The sequence below is a fragment of the Stegodyphus dumicola genome, chromosome 3 (assembly GCF_044657685.1).
Source record: "Stegodyphus dumicola isolate Sdum_Otavi_A_Nest chromosome 3, ASM4465768v1".
Taxonomy (NCBI): Eukaryota; Metazoa; Arthropoda; class Arachnida; order Araneae; family Eresidae; genus Stegodyphus; species Stegodyphus dumicola.
In genome coordinates, this window is record NC_140770.1 from 120012662 (window position 1) to 120028894 (window position 16233).

Consider the following 16233-nt stretch of genomic DNA (forward strand, 5'->3'; position numbering starts at 1 on the left):
TGAGCTAAAGAAGGAACGTTCTCGGAAGATTAAAGAAGTGTTTAAATCCAGTGATATTAGGTTTGTCTTACAACCTCAGGATCAAAACGATTCTGCAATTGCCCGAGTAGTTGACTTGTAAATGGCTGTGAATTAAGCAGATGACTTTTAATCTTACTTTTTCAGTCAGAAAACGTATTCCAAATGTTTTGTATTGCATGAGAATGCATATTTTCATTATTCAATAACCAGTCGGATAACCGCTTGTGTTCTGAAAACAAGTATGTGTACTCAATCGTCCTGCATGCTCTTCAAATTTGTCTTCTTGTGATTTTTTTTCCTTTCCCAAAAACTAAAGTTGCCTCTAAAAGGAAAGTTTTTTGACCTTGAAGAGACAAAAGGAGTATGACATCTACTTTTAGAGGCATGTCAAAAACAGATCTCTACAAGGCCTTCTCTTCCATTACATGTTGTGCAGTCAGACAAAAAGTTTCATCAGCGTAAATTCTATAGTCTATTTTTATTACACTCTGATTACTTTATTAACATACAATGAATATATACTAAATCTTTTACTTCAGCTTAAGTAATTCAGAATTTTTGACGGAATTGTTGTCGGAACTAGGACTTAGAAGATAAGTCATATTAAATATTTCGATAACCCAATAAATTCAAGGTTGAAGTTTCAATATTTTATTTTCGGAGGGAGGGGAAATTTTTTCAGTTTTGGTCCATTATCCCAAGCATATTTGCTTCGATTCTTTATTTTTCCATAAAAGTGAAAAATTTACGCATGGTATACATGTAACGCATAGCTTCAAATTAAAATTTAATAATATACAGAGTGATTATAATTAAAGTTCCACATTGAAACGGTCATAAAAGGAAAACTACTGGATCAAATGTTTTCAAACTTGGTAATCGTGTAAAGGAGGTCATGAGAATTTATTTTCCGCGAAAAAAGGAAGTTCCAAACCTCACCACTAGGGGGGAAATGGCGCTGTATGCAATATTGTTAAGCGAAATATGGGTCGGAATCTAACTTACCCTTTTCTTACACGGATCTAATATGTTGTATACCCTTTAGAAACTTAAGTAGGCAAATTACCATTTAAAAGCCTTAAATTCGGTAAACGTTGAGTGCGCCATCCGTGTAAGTGAGAAATTCGTCCGTGAAAACTACGAATTAGCGATTAGAAAATGTGAGATCTGAAATCACTCGCACAAGTGCGTACAATCTGGAAATCGTTTTCTTACAGATCGGTAATTTGTAATTTTTGAAGCCTGAATTCGGCACTAAAACATGAAGATACTGATTCAAAACGCTTTTAATCGATTTGGGCCAAAGAAATCCCTCATGTTATCTATCTAGTTCCATTGCATTTTCCTACTGCATTCGATTGCATAGCAGTCATTCCACACCGTTTAGTGTTGAATGACAGTTAGTTTTATAACTGAACCATTTTTCTCTGAAGAGCAGTCGACAGCTGGACCACTGTGATTGCAGCTCACTTAGAATCAATGTTAAAATGTTTCGCGATACATGAACTGCAGTAACGTGGCATTTTAGATACAGCGACTTTTATGCACGGCTGGGCCCCACCTCACATGTGTCGCACAGTTACTAAGCAACATTTCACGAATGAACGTCTTATAGGCCGACACTTCCCACCAGAACTCAACCTCTGTGACTTTTGGCTATGGGGTTATCTCAAAAGCACTGTTTATGGTGATAATCTAAACAATTTAACAGAAATGAAAAATGTAATACACTGACATGTCCGTAACATTCCTCCTGATATGCTAAGAGCTGCTGTTGAGAATGCAGTAACAGGATTTAACTTGCTTTCGGAAAATGCTGGACGCTGCATTGAACATGCTTTGTAACACGTTTCGGAAAATATTAAACACATTTTAAACCAATGTTTTCGTGTCTTATTTCATTTAACAATATTGTATACAGTGCCATTTTCTTCCTGGTGGTGAGTTTTTGAACTCTTTTTTTCCCGCGGAAAATAAATTTCCATAACCTCCTTTACACGATTCCCAAGTGTGATAACATTTGGTCCGGTAATTTTCCTTTTATGACCATTTCAAATTGGAACTTTAATTATAACTACTATGTAAATTAAACTTTAATAGTTTGACAGTTTGTTTCACGTCCCAGCTTAAAAAATATATATATAAATATAATCTTTTATATTAATTCTCTTAGAAAGAATGTTTTAAGAAGTTAATTTTTCTCTCGCGTTATAGATTGTATAAAAAAACATGATCTTTAATATGATTTAGATTGTTTTAGCCGATATAAGAATCGGGTGACTCGGTGGTACAGAACAAACACTGATGGACTGTTTTATTTCTTTGTCATTTAAGAAAAATCTTTTAATTAAAATATTTATCCTTTGGACTTCGCTTTAAACTTTATTTATAGTTAAAATGACTAGAAAATGAAAAGCTGTCTTCAGCTGAAACGCAATTCATGTAATTGATGTTTTAAAAAATTGACAAGAATGAAAAATGTATGGAAGTCTAGCAAATGAAAAATCTTAATTTTCCTGTGTGAGAACTGAAATAACCGTAGAAGGAAAGAAGAAAATTAAGGAGAAAAGTAAGCAAACATTTGCAGGGAAATTTGGCTGTCAGACATACCAAGATGTATCAAAAAGTTGAACGCTTTTGAATATACTTTCAGGATACTTCAAAGCATTTAGGCGTTCAAAAAGAAAACACTTGGACGTGTACACTAGCAAATACCATCAATTGAGCTTGTGTTAACAGAAAAGACAAAAACGATATCATTGCAGATTAAAGTGAAGAGCGACTGGTTTTAAACTATATGGTTGTATAAATTTAAATTACGTTATAGAACATCATATCGTATCATAAATGGAGAATCCTATGATTTTCTCAGTCGAATTATTTGAAGATTCAGGAGTTTATCCAGTATTGTATGTGGATGTCACCTAAAGGCGTTTTTTTCCCCTCCTGATGAAACAGCGGCCGAGCGGTAAAGTCGCTGAACACTGGTATTTCGGTCCGAGGTTCGAATCCCGCGAACGGGCTGGCTGCATGGGCGTTATCGTGGTTTTCCCCATGTGTAAAGTGTATTCGAGCCAGTTTCCCTTAGAAAGTCCTCCGCGAAGACATCTCTTCCTTTAGGCAGATAGCCCTAGTGTGCTTTGTAATAATTAAATAAACCAAAACCTCTTGATGAAACCAGTCTTTCCTTTCATCTCATACCTTCAAAATGTTTAGCCTCTAAAGACTGATAAAGGCTCTAACGAAATACTTCGTTCAGAACTTTCTAAGAGAAACCAGCTGGCATACACGGTACACATGAGAAAATCCACGAAAATGCCCATGCAACCAGCCCGTTTATCGGGATTCGAACCGGGAGTGAACTAGGAATGTTCAGCGACTTTACCGCTCGGCCGTTTGTAGTCCTTTTTGAAATGGAAGGCGACAACTTTATTTAAAATAATTGTCAGAAATATCAAGATATTTCGAAAAGTTGGATGCTTTTTAATATATTTGCAGAATGCCTAAAGAAAAAGACCAAGAATAAAGTAGAATGCCTAAAGAAAAAGAGAAGAAAAAATAAATTTTTGCGTAAAATTTAGTATTAGTATTTTTTTAAAATTAAAAACCTTTTAATCTTATGATATTTGATTCTTGCGATTTCAAAAATAAAATATTTGACTAAAATATGAATACCATTTTAAGTAACCAAATGTAGGATAAAATAGTGTAAAGCAATTGGCACAATGATAAAACTGTTTAAAGCAGTCTATGCAAGTCATCCTAAGTTAAAATGTCGGTTATACATTTCTCTTATTTATATATATCTTTTCTGAACGGAACATTGAAAGGCGTGTTAACTGTGCTTTACTGTATTTTCTCTTTTAATATATGCAGTTTTCAAACGCATCGTAGTCTGTGTTACAAAGTATTCTTCCGAAAGAAACGCAATTCAAATAAATAAAATCAAATTCTGAAAAATTTATATTAATAAATATATTTTAAATGCTCAGTTCGAAGGAATAAATGGAAAATTTTAAAACAATTATCTGAAGAGATAATGCAACACAAACAATTAAAATAAAAGTATAAAAATTTAAAAATTACCTAAAATAATAATTATGACAAAATATATATATAAAGAAAACTATTTGAAAAAAAATAAACGCTGCACCTTTATTTACGCAGTTCGAATAGGTAAATAGAAATTTTTAAACCAGTTATTCGAAAAAAAAAAAAAAAAAAAAAAAAAAAAAAAAAACATGCAACTTAAACAATTAAAATGAAATTCGAAAAAGAAAAAAATTACTTAAAATAATAAGTTATCATTTAAAATATAATATAGAGAATATTATTTGGAGAAAAGGAACGATGGTGACTTTTTTTCCTCTTACGGGAAAGGAAACTATGTTGCCATATAATAAGAAGTTCGCCAAGTGAACTATTCTTGGCGCAAACTGAAAAAAAAGTGCCAACATAAATTTGTGAATTTCTCCGTAAATTTCGCTCCAAATTTTACAAAATTTGACATTTAGTCGTAAATTGAGTTGTAGAATCGAAATATGTAAAAAGAAATTGGTATTTTATTTCAGAAAATGTCCGATTTTGTGTCAAAATGCCTATGTTAGAATAGTGGTATATATAAATCTAATATATATCCTAAGTCGCGCTTTCGAGACATGAAGAACGCAATTTGAATTTTGTCAATCGGCCCAGTAGAACGGGAGATATAGAACTGTCCCATTTTTATTTTGAGCAGTGTACAGGCGCGGTGAGATAGCTTCCCCGCAAAGCAGTTTTATGGTTGCCATAAAATGGCAGAAAAAAAAAATCAGGGTTGCCACATTTGGCGAGAAATCGTCCATTTGGCGACATACTTGGCTATATGCCATGGACGGATGGAGAACCTTCTGGAACGAATTCTTACCGGTTTAGCCCAGAATGTCCTCGAACACAAACGGAAAGCTATATAAACCCTACTGGTTCGCAATCAGAGAGAGTGAGTGTCTCGCCTAGCGAGCTGAAAGTGTGTGTGTGCCTCGCATAGATTGTGAGGGAGTTAGTATCGAGTGTGCCTCGTCTAGCGAGCCGTGCGGAGTCGATCAAGTTGACAGCCGGGCAGCGAGGGCGAGTGGGTCGTCGAGTGCACCCAAGAAGTTCAAACATGATTGAATTACAAAACCATGTATTATTTGAAGATTTCCTCTAAAAATTATAGTTAGATATTCTTGTTATTATTCATGAAATGTAATAAAGATTATACTTACAAGTATGTAGAAGATAATGACAATGAGTTTTATGTAATTGATCTTAGTGTTTAAGAATGTAATGATGCAAGAATCAAAATCACAAGTGGCTCAAAACAAACTCAGGATATATTTATATGCAAAAAGTTAATTAAAGATCGAATCATAGGAGCAGAACATATCATTTCAATATAATGATATACTGATAGACTAGCAAAGGAGGGTACTTCCATGCCTCAGGTTTATGCTAAACCTTTAACCTAACTTGAACTATACTCGAGAAGAATTGCTTTAATTAATACATCTTGGAGGCAACTACTGACACAGTATTCATGGTATCGTAATCGTAATGCAGGTCCTGGTATTGCTATTGGTTTCAAGTATGACAAGAAGGCTCTGGCTTGGTTGACTTCAGGACATTTAAAGACCCTTAGATTTTCATGTGGTACTAAAACATCCCAACTTGTACCAAATGTAAACACGAAGCCACTGCGCAGCATCTGTTTAGTTGTGTTGCCTTAGTGCGTGAAGATTTGCCGAAGGTACTTAATTTCGCGATGGAAGTCATAAAATTATAAATAATAAAGGCGAATGAACTTATGAATCAGATCTGATTCAGACCAGAGGGATTAGTAAAAAGAAGAAAAAGCCATGTCATTTCAGTGTTCTTCTTCATAAGATTAATGGTTTAAAATGTAATGAATGAATAAAGCTCTGTTTTTTTGTTATAAGAGCAGGAGATATGGAAAATATGCAATGCATTCGCCGAGACTCAGACTTGAACCTCTCGAATACGCTCCGAGTATGCTACCGCTACACCACGAAGGCATGCGGAATGCGGAAAGGAGGATGAAAATACCTTATATACTCCCCTTTTAAAGGACGACTGGGGATTAGGGGTCCTAATGCCCAAATCCTTGTGGTGAGGGTAAAAAAGAATCATCATCCGACCACCTTTTAGTTTGGGCGCACCTGTAGACTCATTAGTTTTTTTTCGGGGGGGGGGAATGCTGAAGATGTGAAAAATGTGCAATGCCCCTCACCGAGACTCGAACCTAGACCTCTCGAATACGCGCCAAGTGTCCTTTCGGTACACCCGAAGCCAAGCGGAAAGAGGGAGAAAATTCCTTATAATATTTATATTAAATCACAATAAAAAGAATTGATTCTGTGACCTCTAATGTTATAATTGCTGCATACAGATTTTTAGATTTCATTAAAAGATGACATTATACTTACAGTTTGATTAGCGCTAATTAAAATTATATCTAAATAATCTGTAATTAATTTTTTTAACTATTACGTATTTTGAACATTTATAATAACCTAATACATTAATTTTTGTTTATTAAGCTCCTTTAGTTATATTTGCTTTACAAAATTTAACTGTATTGAGTTGTCTAAAAAGCATTGAGCTTTTGGAGGTCAAAATTGAGATTATTGTTATTGAAAACTAAAATTATGAAACCACATACGCATCATTCTGTTCGATTATTTTTTCGCATTATTTTGGCTATAATGTCGTTGCTATAGAATTTTCGGGTTTCCGTTCAAAAAATTCTTACTCGTTTTCACAGGCCTCTTTTGAAAGCTTTACAGATGTAACAATGTTTACAATGTTTAGAGAGTTCTCTAAACATTGTAACAAATGTTAGTCTGGCATGCTAGCCGGTCTATGCGGTAGATGAATTAAACCTCCCAGCCACTTTCTCTTCATTTTTGACAGGTCATTAAAGATATATGCGGTCTGGCGTTGTCGGCGGGATATATAACACCTTTCTGTTGATAAGTTCCAGCCGTTTCTTTTGAATCGCTAAGTGCAATAGCTCTAACATGTCGACGATACAGGTCCGAGTCTATCATTCCGCCTGCTCGTTCCTGGCAGCAGTTCGCGATGGAGCTGCCGCTAAACAACTTGAACATCTTTGGAACGAGGAGCATCTGTGGCCTATGCAGCATTTGTGCTTTTATCGAAATCCAATTGTAAAATGTGGCGCAGTTTTATCAAGTTCATTCAGTTTCACGGCGTAATACTTTACGTCTGTGTATAAAAACTCTAAAACTTTCTGCACATCTTCTAACTTGAAATGACATCATATACCCCAAGACCCATGTCATTTAAGCCATTAATATGAGGCTATGTGATCGCTGCTGCGCGAATCATATACCCTGAGATTTCAAACACTAACGCTAAATCGTGAGCAAAAGACTCAATACTTTTAGATTATCCATTATATTTAGGAAATGTCATCATCTTTTAATACATGTGTATCTCACTTGTCTTGTAGGCATAATGGTAAGTGAAAATTTGCCATAACCCGCTTCGAATCCCAGAGAAGACATGAATATTTGTAAATGTACAGTATCTTTGCGACAAGAGAATTCTTAAAATGCTGTAGAGCCAAAAATCTTCTAGAGAGATTGGTGGAAGGGGGAGAAGGGTAGAACACTCGCATATTTTCCTCAGACGATTCTCTTTTAAACCTTTGTTGGAGCTAAGCAAACTTGTTCTCTTCCTGCAATGTGCCCTAGGCCTAAGCCATTGACAGCTATGGCCCTTGTCATGATAAAATTCCTGGATCTGATCTGATATAACTGTCAAATAAATGAGATAAGTCACAACAACATACACACAAGTATGTGTCTCAAAGAAGAAAAATTCAGGTAAAAAATCCAAAAGGCCGAATCGTTCGTTTATTGAAATTGTTTCAATACACGAAACTTGACGTAACGTATACCTTAGGTTGGAATGCAAAAGTGTGGATGATGTGTTGTAGTTGTTTGAGTTTCACATTAGGTAACTAAAAATAATTATTAGAGAAAGAGAAACAGAAATTTAGTCTATTATAACGAGTCAGTTAAGTTCAAGTTACTTAATTAGAGCGTAAAAACCGTGACCACATTTTTAAAATTTTGTATTTTTAAATATGCGGTAAGTTTCATATTAGTTGTCAATAATATGAATATTGACGAGAGATCTAGGTTGGTAAGACTGCTGGATGCTACTATTTTGACCCAAGAGTTCAGTTTGCTCAACAGATCGTTGATTGCATGGATGTTTTTGTGATTTTCCCTTTGTGTAATGTGAGTATGATTTCAATTTCTCTTAAAAAGTCTCCGTAAAAGTAATTATAGAATTTCTACCTTATTTGGGAATCATTAATTATTCCTTGCATTTAATAATGCATATTATATAATATATTCCATGTCATTAAAGTACGTCGTTGCATAATTACCATTAAGGATCTAAACAATATGTTATTTAATTGAACTCATTAATATGCACCATATGTAATTTTTTAAATATTAAAAAAGAATTGTATGAAATTTTATTTTTGCTGTAATAGAAATATGCATGAAATGTAATACGATTTCCTTCAAGATATTATGCATACAGTCTATGTTCTCTTTAACGGTAAGGAAAAAACACTTACCGTAACTCATCAGTGCAAAACATTCTCATGTTTACTTCATGAAAATTACCAGTTCACATGTTTACTTCATGAAAATTAACAGTTAGACTTCATACTATAGAATTTTGACGCTGCAGAAATATCAGAAAATGAAGGATTAAAACAGATTGAAACAGAAAAATGTGAGGGTAATTCTGTTTTTTAGATGCAACTAAATTGTACGCTTTAATTTAAACTTACTAAATCTTTAAAAGGTTCAAAGTAGTCCCATCCTAATCAATGCATTTTCGTACGCAAATTTTTCAAAGATTAAATGCTTCAAGCAATCCATTTCTTGGAATCGATGAAAAATATGCTTTTATACTCTCATCTTCGGAATGAAAACTACAGCCACGTAAATTTTGTTTTACATTTAAAAATAATCAAAAGTCACACATAACAAGATAAAAAGAATATAATGGATGTTCTATCTCTTTAATATGCTTTTATTTGAGAAATTCAACTGTCAATCCTGTTGAATGAGAAGATGCATTATCATGGTGAAGCTTGAGTCCATTAATTTTAATTTCTTAAATAATTTTTGGAAGATGCTTAGAGGTGAACCAAGTTAGCTGTAACTGTCTTCTTGAAGACTTTTGGCCAGTCTTGTACAGCTGAAAGGAATGAGCAACATGACTTGTTTCATTGCTCGCTATCTTTCTACCATTGCTGATTTAGGGTCATCTTCATAGACCCTTATTTTACTTTCTTGATTCGAAGTGTCAAAAATAGTATGTTTGTTTCATCACCAGTTATGATTTTAGGAATAATGTGATGTCCGCTATCATCAAGTAATTTCAGGGTTTCTTTAGCGATTCTGACACGCTCCGCGTTTTGGTATTCTCTTAATTTATGGCGACTCGACGATCAGTTATTTTTTCATATGCAATAATTCTTCAATTCAATGCAATACTTTTTGTGTAGTTGCACATCCAATGCTAAATTCCTTCTGTATCATTTGATAGGTTAAGCGATTGTCATTAATTAATATTTTTTGTGTTGCCAATGTATTTTCTGGGACTACAGCTGACAAAGGTCTTCCTGTATGTGCTTTACCTAGGAGAGAATTTCGACCTCTACGAAATTCTTTAAACCATCTGAATACAGTGCTTCATTTCCATATGCTAATTGTAGACGTTGAAGTGTTCGTCTTGACTTAGCCCTAATTTAACATAGTACCATAATCTTCTCACATCAGCTCCATTTTTTTTTCTTTTTCTTTTTTTACTTTTTTCGATAGATAAATTGCAATTATTGTCGCATATCTGCGGACTTAAAAAATCTTAAATTCACACATCTAACGAATAATTTTCTTTTAGTGCATATTGTGTGCTCCTGTCTGAAAAAAATTCAGTTATTTACATATCTGCTTTATATTGTCTGTTTAAATTCCATTCTATGCTTTATAATGTCTGTTTAAATGTCATTTTATTTAATATTCAAATTTCATTTTATGCAGATAGTGCCTATGGTTATGAAGTTTGTTGCCACCAACTTGGGTGAAAAGTTTATCCATCCTCCTCCATTTGATCTCCCTCAGAGTTACCGAGATTCAAATGCCACTATTCCTCTTCTCTTTATATTGTCCCCTGGAGCTGATCCAATGGCTGCACTCTTACAGTTTGCTGAAGACAATGGATTTGGTGGGGATAAATTTGATGCCATATCTTTGGGTCAAGGACAGGTAAAGATTACTTTCTATACAATGACACTGAGTGCAACTTCTAGCCTGGTACAGAGTGAAAAATTAAAGCATGGCTAGTAAAAATTAACATAGATCCCGTTACTGTCTAGACAGAAAGATGAGAATTGCACAAAAACTTAACATTTTTATAATTCATGAAATATAAAAGTATATAGCTTACTGTTTTGAAATTAGTTTTTTAAACAGAGGAAATAAAGGAGTATTAAATAATTATGCAGAAAAAATATACGAACTGAAGGCAAAAATTTTTATTTTGAATTAATTTTTTAAGTTTGGTTTTGTATACTGAGTTCGTATAATTTTGATTTACTCTGATTTGTATATACCAGAGTTAAGCAGAATATGACTTCTTCATCTCTGATTTGTATGGATTAACTTTAATTTGTATACTATAACATCCTTTTAATTTCTCTTTATAGAAGCACAAAACTTGTTATAAGAATTTAAAAATTATTTTAAAGCTGCTTAAACATTTCAAAAGCTTTCAAAATCTGCTGTCCATTCTTGGAGTATCCTAGGGAGAAGAAAAAATCCTGAAATCCTTTAAGTCCAAGAATGTATAAAAATAGTCCTTTTTTTAATATTCTGTCTTTACAAATGCTTTTGGAATACAAAATGAATACTGAACAATGATATCATACAGTATCATCTATAGCAGGAAGTGTTCACCTCCAGTGCATTTAAGGAAGTTTCAAATATAGGTCCAAGATATCATTTCTTTTTATCCTCCTGATGCACATAAAGAGGCTTTGCTGCCACTTGACATTATTTTGATCCAATTTATGATTCTGTAAAAAAACACTTGACTTCATTCTGGCCTTAAATTAAGCAAGAACTTGCCAGAGCCTGGCTCCAGTTTCTAAGCAGAAAAGGTTATTCCAGCCGGAGAACTAATCTTTAATTGTATGTCATTAGTTTTGATTTATCTCTTAACATTTTATTTAATCATTAATTATTTGTTATTTTATTTATTCATTATTTTTCGCATTTTTTATGGTTTTCCATAGAACTTCGGTATTTATACACTGGTTATCGTAAATTAAGGAAAAATCCACAAAAATCACGATTACTGAAAAAGTTACATGTAGAATTTTATGAAACTTACCCACAATATACAACACATAGTAAGGTACAAAATAACATAAAAATAAATCACCAGATAATTATGGTAGTATAGAAATTAGCACATGTATAAAATGAACAAATCGAAGATGTCAGTTTGCTATAGGAAAAGTACCTTCAATAGGGAATATGGTTGCCTATAGAAGCAATACAGCACATACAGTGATGCGTGATGCTTTCAATTATGCGGTCTATCAGTTCCATGGGAAGCGAGAGCCATTGCTCTTGCAAAGCTGTTGCAAGCGCGGCAAGGGTCTGAGGAGGCAGACTGAGAGCAGCTAGACGTGTCTCTAAATCATCCCAAATGTTCTCAATAGGATTCAAGTCCGGGGATCGAGCTGGCCACTTCATGCGCATAATTGTTTCCTGTTGAAGATAATGATCTACGATGTGAGCCCAGTGTGGTCTTGAATTATCGTCCTGTAACAGGAAAGCATCACCTATTGTCCATAAGCATCAAGATCTCATCTCTATAAACCGGAGCATTCACGGTTTCCGTTGGAAAGACATGGAGATCTGTGCGTCCACCCAAAGAGATGGCACCCCAAACACAGACACTGCCTCTTCCGTATGCATCTCTTTAACGGATGTTTGACGGATAATAACGGGTTCCAGGTTCTCTCCATATCAAATAACGCCTACTATCGCTTTCTAGACTAAACCTGGATTCATCCGTAAAGAGAACAGCCCTCCACTGATCAAGCGTAGAGTGGACATGTTGTCGTGCCTACTGCAAACGGACCCTCCTATGGCGTGACGTGAGTGGCGCGCAAATGGCTGGTCGTCTCGCATACAGACCACCTTCGTAAAGCCTTCTACGCACAGGTAACGTTGACATCAACCTTCCGGTGGCTGCAGCAAGGGAGGATCTAAGAAGAGTCGGAGTAGCGGTTCTATTCCTGCGTGCACATAATGTCAAATATCGGTCATCAGCTCTCGTCGTAGCAGTTGGCCGTCCTTGGCTGAACCTCCTAGAGGCCGAATCTGTGGTTTGAAATTGTCCCCAAAGTCTATGAACCACAGAAGGACTCACATTTAGCCATCTGGCCACTTCTGTTTGACTTTATCCTGCCTCTCTTCTCCCAATGGCTCTCCATCGTAGTTCTGCAGGCAAATGATGCCTGAAGGTCATTGTTACGAATTGGCTATCTCAGATTCCTGATGTCACTATCACAGTGAAATATGTGGAATTGCTCTCAAACATGGACTTTTATTCTCCTCGCAGATGACGTATTTCGAGCGCAGCGCCACTAATTTGCATATTGCAGTTTTACTCAGCTACTCTTACTTGGCAACATATTCAAATTTTACACGATTTGGCTTGAGGGAGTTATCGCTATTTTTGTGATTTTTCCTTAATTTATGATAACCAGTGTAATTTTAGAAATTAAATCCTAACTTCAGTTCATGAACTCCAATTAAAATACTTTCTATTCAATTTCAGATTTGTCTCCTCTTGAGGAGAGTGAAACACAAGCCATCAAGTATCCTCACTTGGAGCAAGCTTTAAACTTTAAACATAAAAATTAAAATTGCTATCATAATTATTATAAAAAGCAAACATAACTAAATGAATTTTTTTTTCTTTTCGATAACAGTGATATTCCTATTGCTGAACGTGTGACATCAATTTAGTCATGTCTGGCTTATAATTAGTCGTCTTAAGACTATACAATTTGATTTGCTTTGTTAGCATAAACTAGTATCAAACTCCTAACAGATGTTAAGCGAATTAGCGCTATGACTGGACAGAACTATGAAATGTTACGAAAATTTTAAAAGAAACCTTTTATTAAATCAGAACTTTGAACATAAATGCACGACTCGTGCCTACAAATCTGCCAATCACTTGTGGTGATGTAACGGAGAGAAATAGGAAATTTAAATTTTCATATTTAAAACTTAATAGCCCAGTGCTACACAAAGGTTTAACGCGAAGTTGTCTCAGAACTTCTCACCGGCGTAATAATTCAAAAAGCAGCAACTAGAATGCAAAGCCCGAATATACAGTCATTTCTGAGCTATCTAATGTAGAAACGTGGCTTCGAGAGGCAGAACATGTTTTCATTTAAACTCCCCAAACCTTGCTTTAAATACTATCTCTTTCTACCTCATTCACATTCTGGTAGGGAAATGGAAGCGAGAAGTGACAGCAAAGATCCAAGACATAAAATAATTGGTTAGTAAACAATAATAGTTAATAACCCTACCAGACGAATTCAAGTATCTGAATTTTCAGTAGTTAGGCTACTCCTGTTCTTTCTTAAAAGAAATTTCATGTGCGAAAATATTTGCTCGCATTCATAAGTCGAACCGAATGCAAAAAAATGGCAAGGCCAATTTTAAGAATTAAGGATTGCCTATCGGCTTTGCCAGTCTTACTGATTTCTTCTTGAAATTACATTACAACTTTTACTTTAAAAAATAGAAATGCGTGTTCATTACTACAATTTTGTAATCAAACGAAAATGCTATTTAGTTTCGGTTTACTTTCTATGTCTTCTTCGAGGCCTCGTTTCATATTTATGTTTTATAATTCATTTTTATATGTTATACTTTATTTTATGAACTCATGTGAGTCACCTGAAATTATAAAATGATCGCTCGGTGACCCGCTGGTCATGAACTAACCATGGACTAACCATGAACTAACCATGAACTAACCATGGACTAAATTATGAAATTAAAACTTTTGTTTATGCATATCTATAACTCATAGGAACCTCAGCTCACTGAAAAAAATGTATTCTCTTCTTGTTCAAAAAATTAATATTTTATAAAATATTTAAAAAGCATATTAATTAGTGTAATGTTTTCTTTCAATTGATGAATCATAATTTCCTCATTATTGAGTTCATTATTTAATCATTTATTTTGTTTCACCCTGCATATAGGCATACAGGTATGCGCACTAAAAACGCAGATTAAATTTAACCTGTAAAACTAATTCTGTATTTTCATGATTTATGCTATATTATTGTTTTCTCCTTAGTTTATTTTGTTTATTTATTGCCTATAGACTTTCTTTATAAAATAAATATCTCGTTAGGGTCCTGTAGCACAAGCTATGATAGAAAAAGCTCAAAAAGAGGGTTCTTGGGTTGCATTACAGAACTGTCATTTAGCTGTATCTTGGATGGCACAGTTGGAGCGAATATGTGATGGTTTAACTGAAGAAAATACTAATGAAAATTTCCGAATCTGGCTAACAAGCTATCCATCTGATAAAGTATGTCATACCTTGATTTTAAATTTTAACATTAAAAAACACTGAAAATTAGGAGATTAAGTACAAAATATTTTGTTATATTTACATTTATGATTAATACTTTTCCATGAGCATGCACTAATTTAATTTGAATGTTTCTCAATACTGATTGGTTAATGAAATACATTGTACTTTTATTCTAAAATATTTTCTTTGCTTATTTGTTTGCTTATTCATCTTTGATGTCTTCTAATATTGAATTTTTGGTTTAGTATTATCTTTCAGTATTCTCAGTCATAGCTTTAAAGAAATTCCTAATTAAATAGGATTTTTTATGGCATGTTTGCTGACTGCCAGGGTCGTTTTAACGGAGGGCTACTTGTGGGACTTGCCTGGAAGCTCCATGCTAATCTACGTATGTCAACTGACTTGACATTAATAAAAATATATTTTACATTAACTTAATTCTATGTAATACAAAACCGAAATTTATTTATTTTCAGTTTTTTTCAGGTTGTAAACTATTTTGTTTTACAAATCCGAGAGTATTCTCAGTAATTACAGTATCAAAGTTGTGCAATTATTGCTGAACTTTGACTAGAAACGTTACTTAGATTTGAAATCTATATTTCTACTGCAAACAATACCTTCTGGATGCTAATTCGCACTGTATCCAGATACAGATCATAATGATGAAAAAAAAAAATGCGTAAACAACAATTTATCTTATTAGATATGAATCAGCAGAGGGAATAAAGCTGAATAGTTCATCGTGAAAACTGTCCTCTCTATTTTGAACACTTTAATTTTTGAATTGACAAAACGTTTTGTGGCTTATTTACAGATCGGAAATCTGCTACGGAAATAGCAAGCACAGACAGCTTTCAATCGGTAAAGTGTTAAAAGCGGAAGCTCTTAGTTGTAGTTGTAGACTGGCGCCAACAAACGTCATCTCTTTCTCGGGGAGCAGACATAAGGGAACCCATTATAGGTGAATTAGACCTCTTAGAAAAAAACTTAATCTGTTTGCTGGGCAGCTAGCTAAGAAAGACTTGTCTCATTTCCCGAGGTTAAATTCAATACCTTCAGTAAATGAAGAAAAGTTTGAGAATTACAAAGATGGCTTGAAAAAACTGTATTTTGAGTTCTCAGATTTCAAGATTTCAGTGTCATTCAAACAGAATTGGATATTTTGGCCGTGTCTTTTAACGTAAACTGTGGAGCAGTGAGGTCAGATTTGCAGCTTGAATTAATTGAGTTGCAATCTAACAATCATCTCAAGCATTTGTTTCTAAATATATCAAAGTTAGAGTTTTACAAATCATTATCGAAAGTAAATTTCCCAAATTTAATATCTCTCTCCCAGAAAATCAGTGCTATGTTTGCTTCATCTTATATATGTGAACAAGTGTTTTCTACTATGAACCTTAGAAAGAATTATTTCAGAAGTAGACTGACAGGTGAGCATTGAGCTTCGTTGCTTAGAATCTTACTTCGAGC

General features: G+C 34.1%; 1 protein-coding gene across 1 annotated transcript in view; it reads left to right on the forward strand.

Moving 5' to 3' along the window:
• LOC118183862 (dynein axonemal heavy chain 7-like) overlaps nucleotides 1-16233 on the forward strand; it is a 368025-nt gene that overhangs the window by 286803 nt on the left and 64989 nt on the right. Inside the window, exons 64-65 of the mRNA XM_085812440.1 lie at nucleotides 10158-10382; nucleotides 14575-14754. Of these exons, the coding sequence (XP_085668566.1) occupies nucleotides 10158-10382; nucleotides 14575-14754 (405 nt within the window). The remainder of the gene's footprint in view (nucleotides 1-10157; nucleotides 10383-14574; nucleotides 14755-16233) is intronic.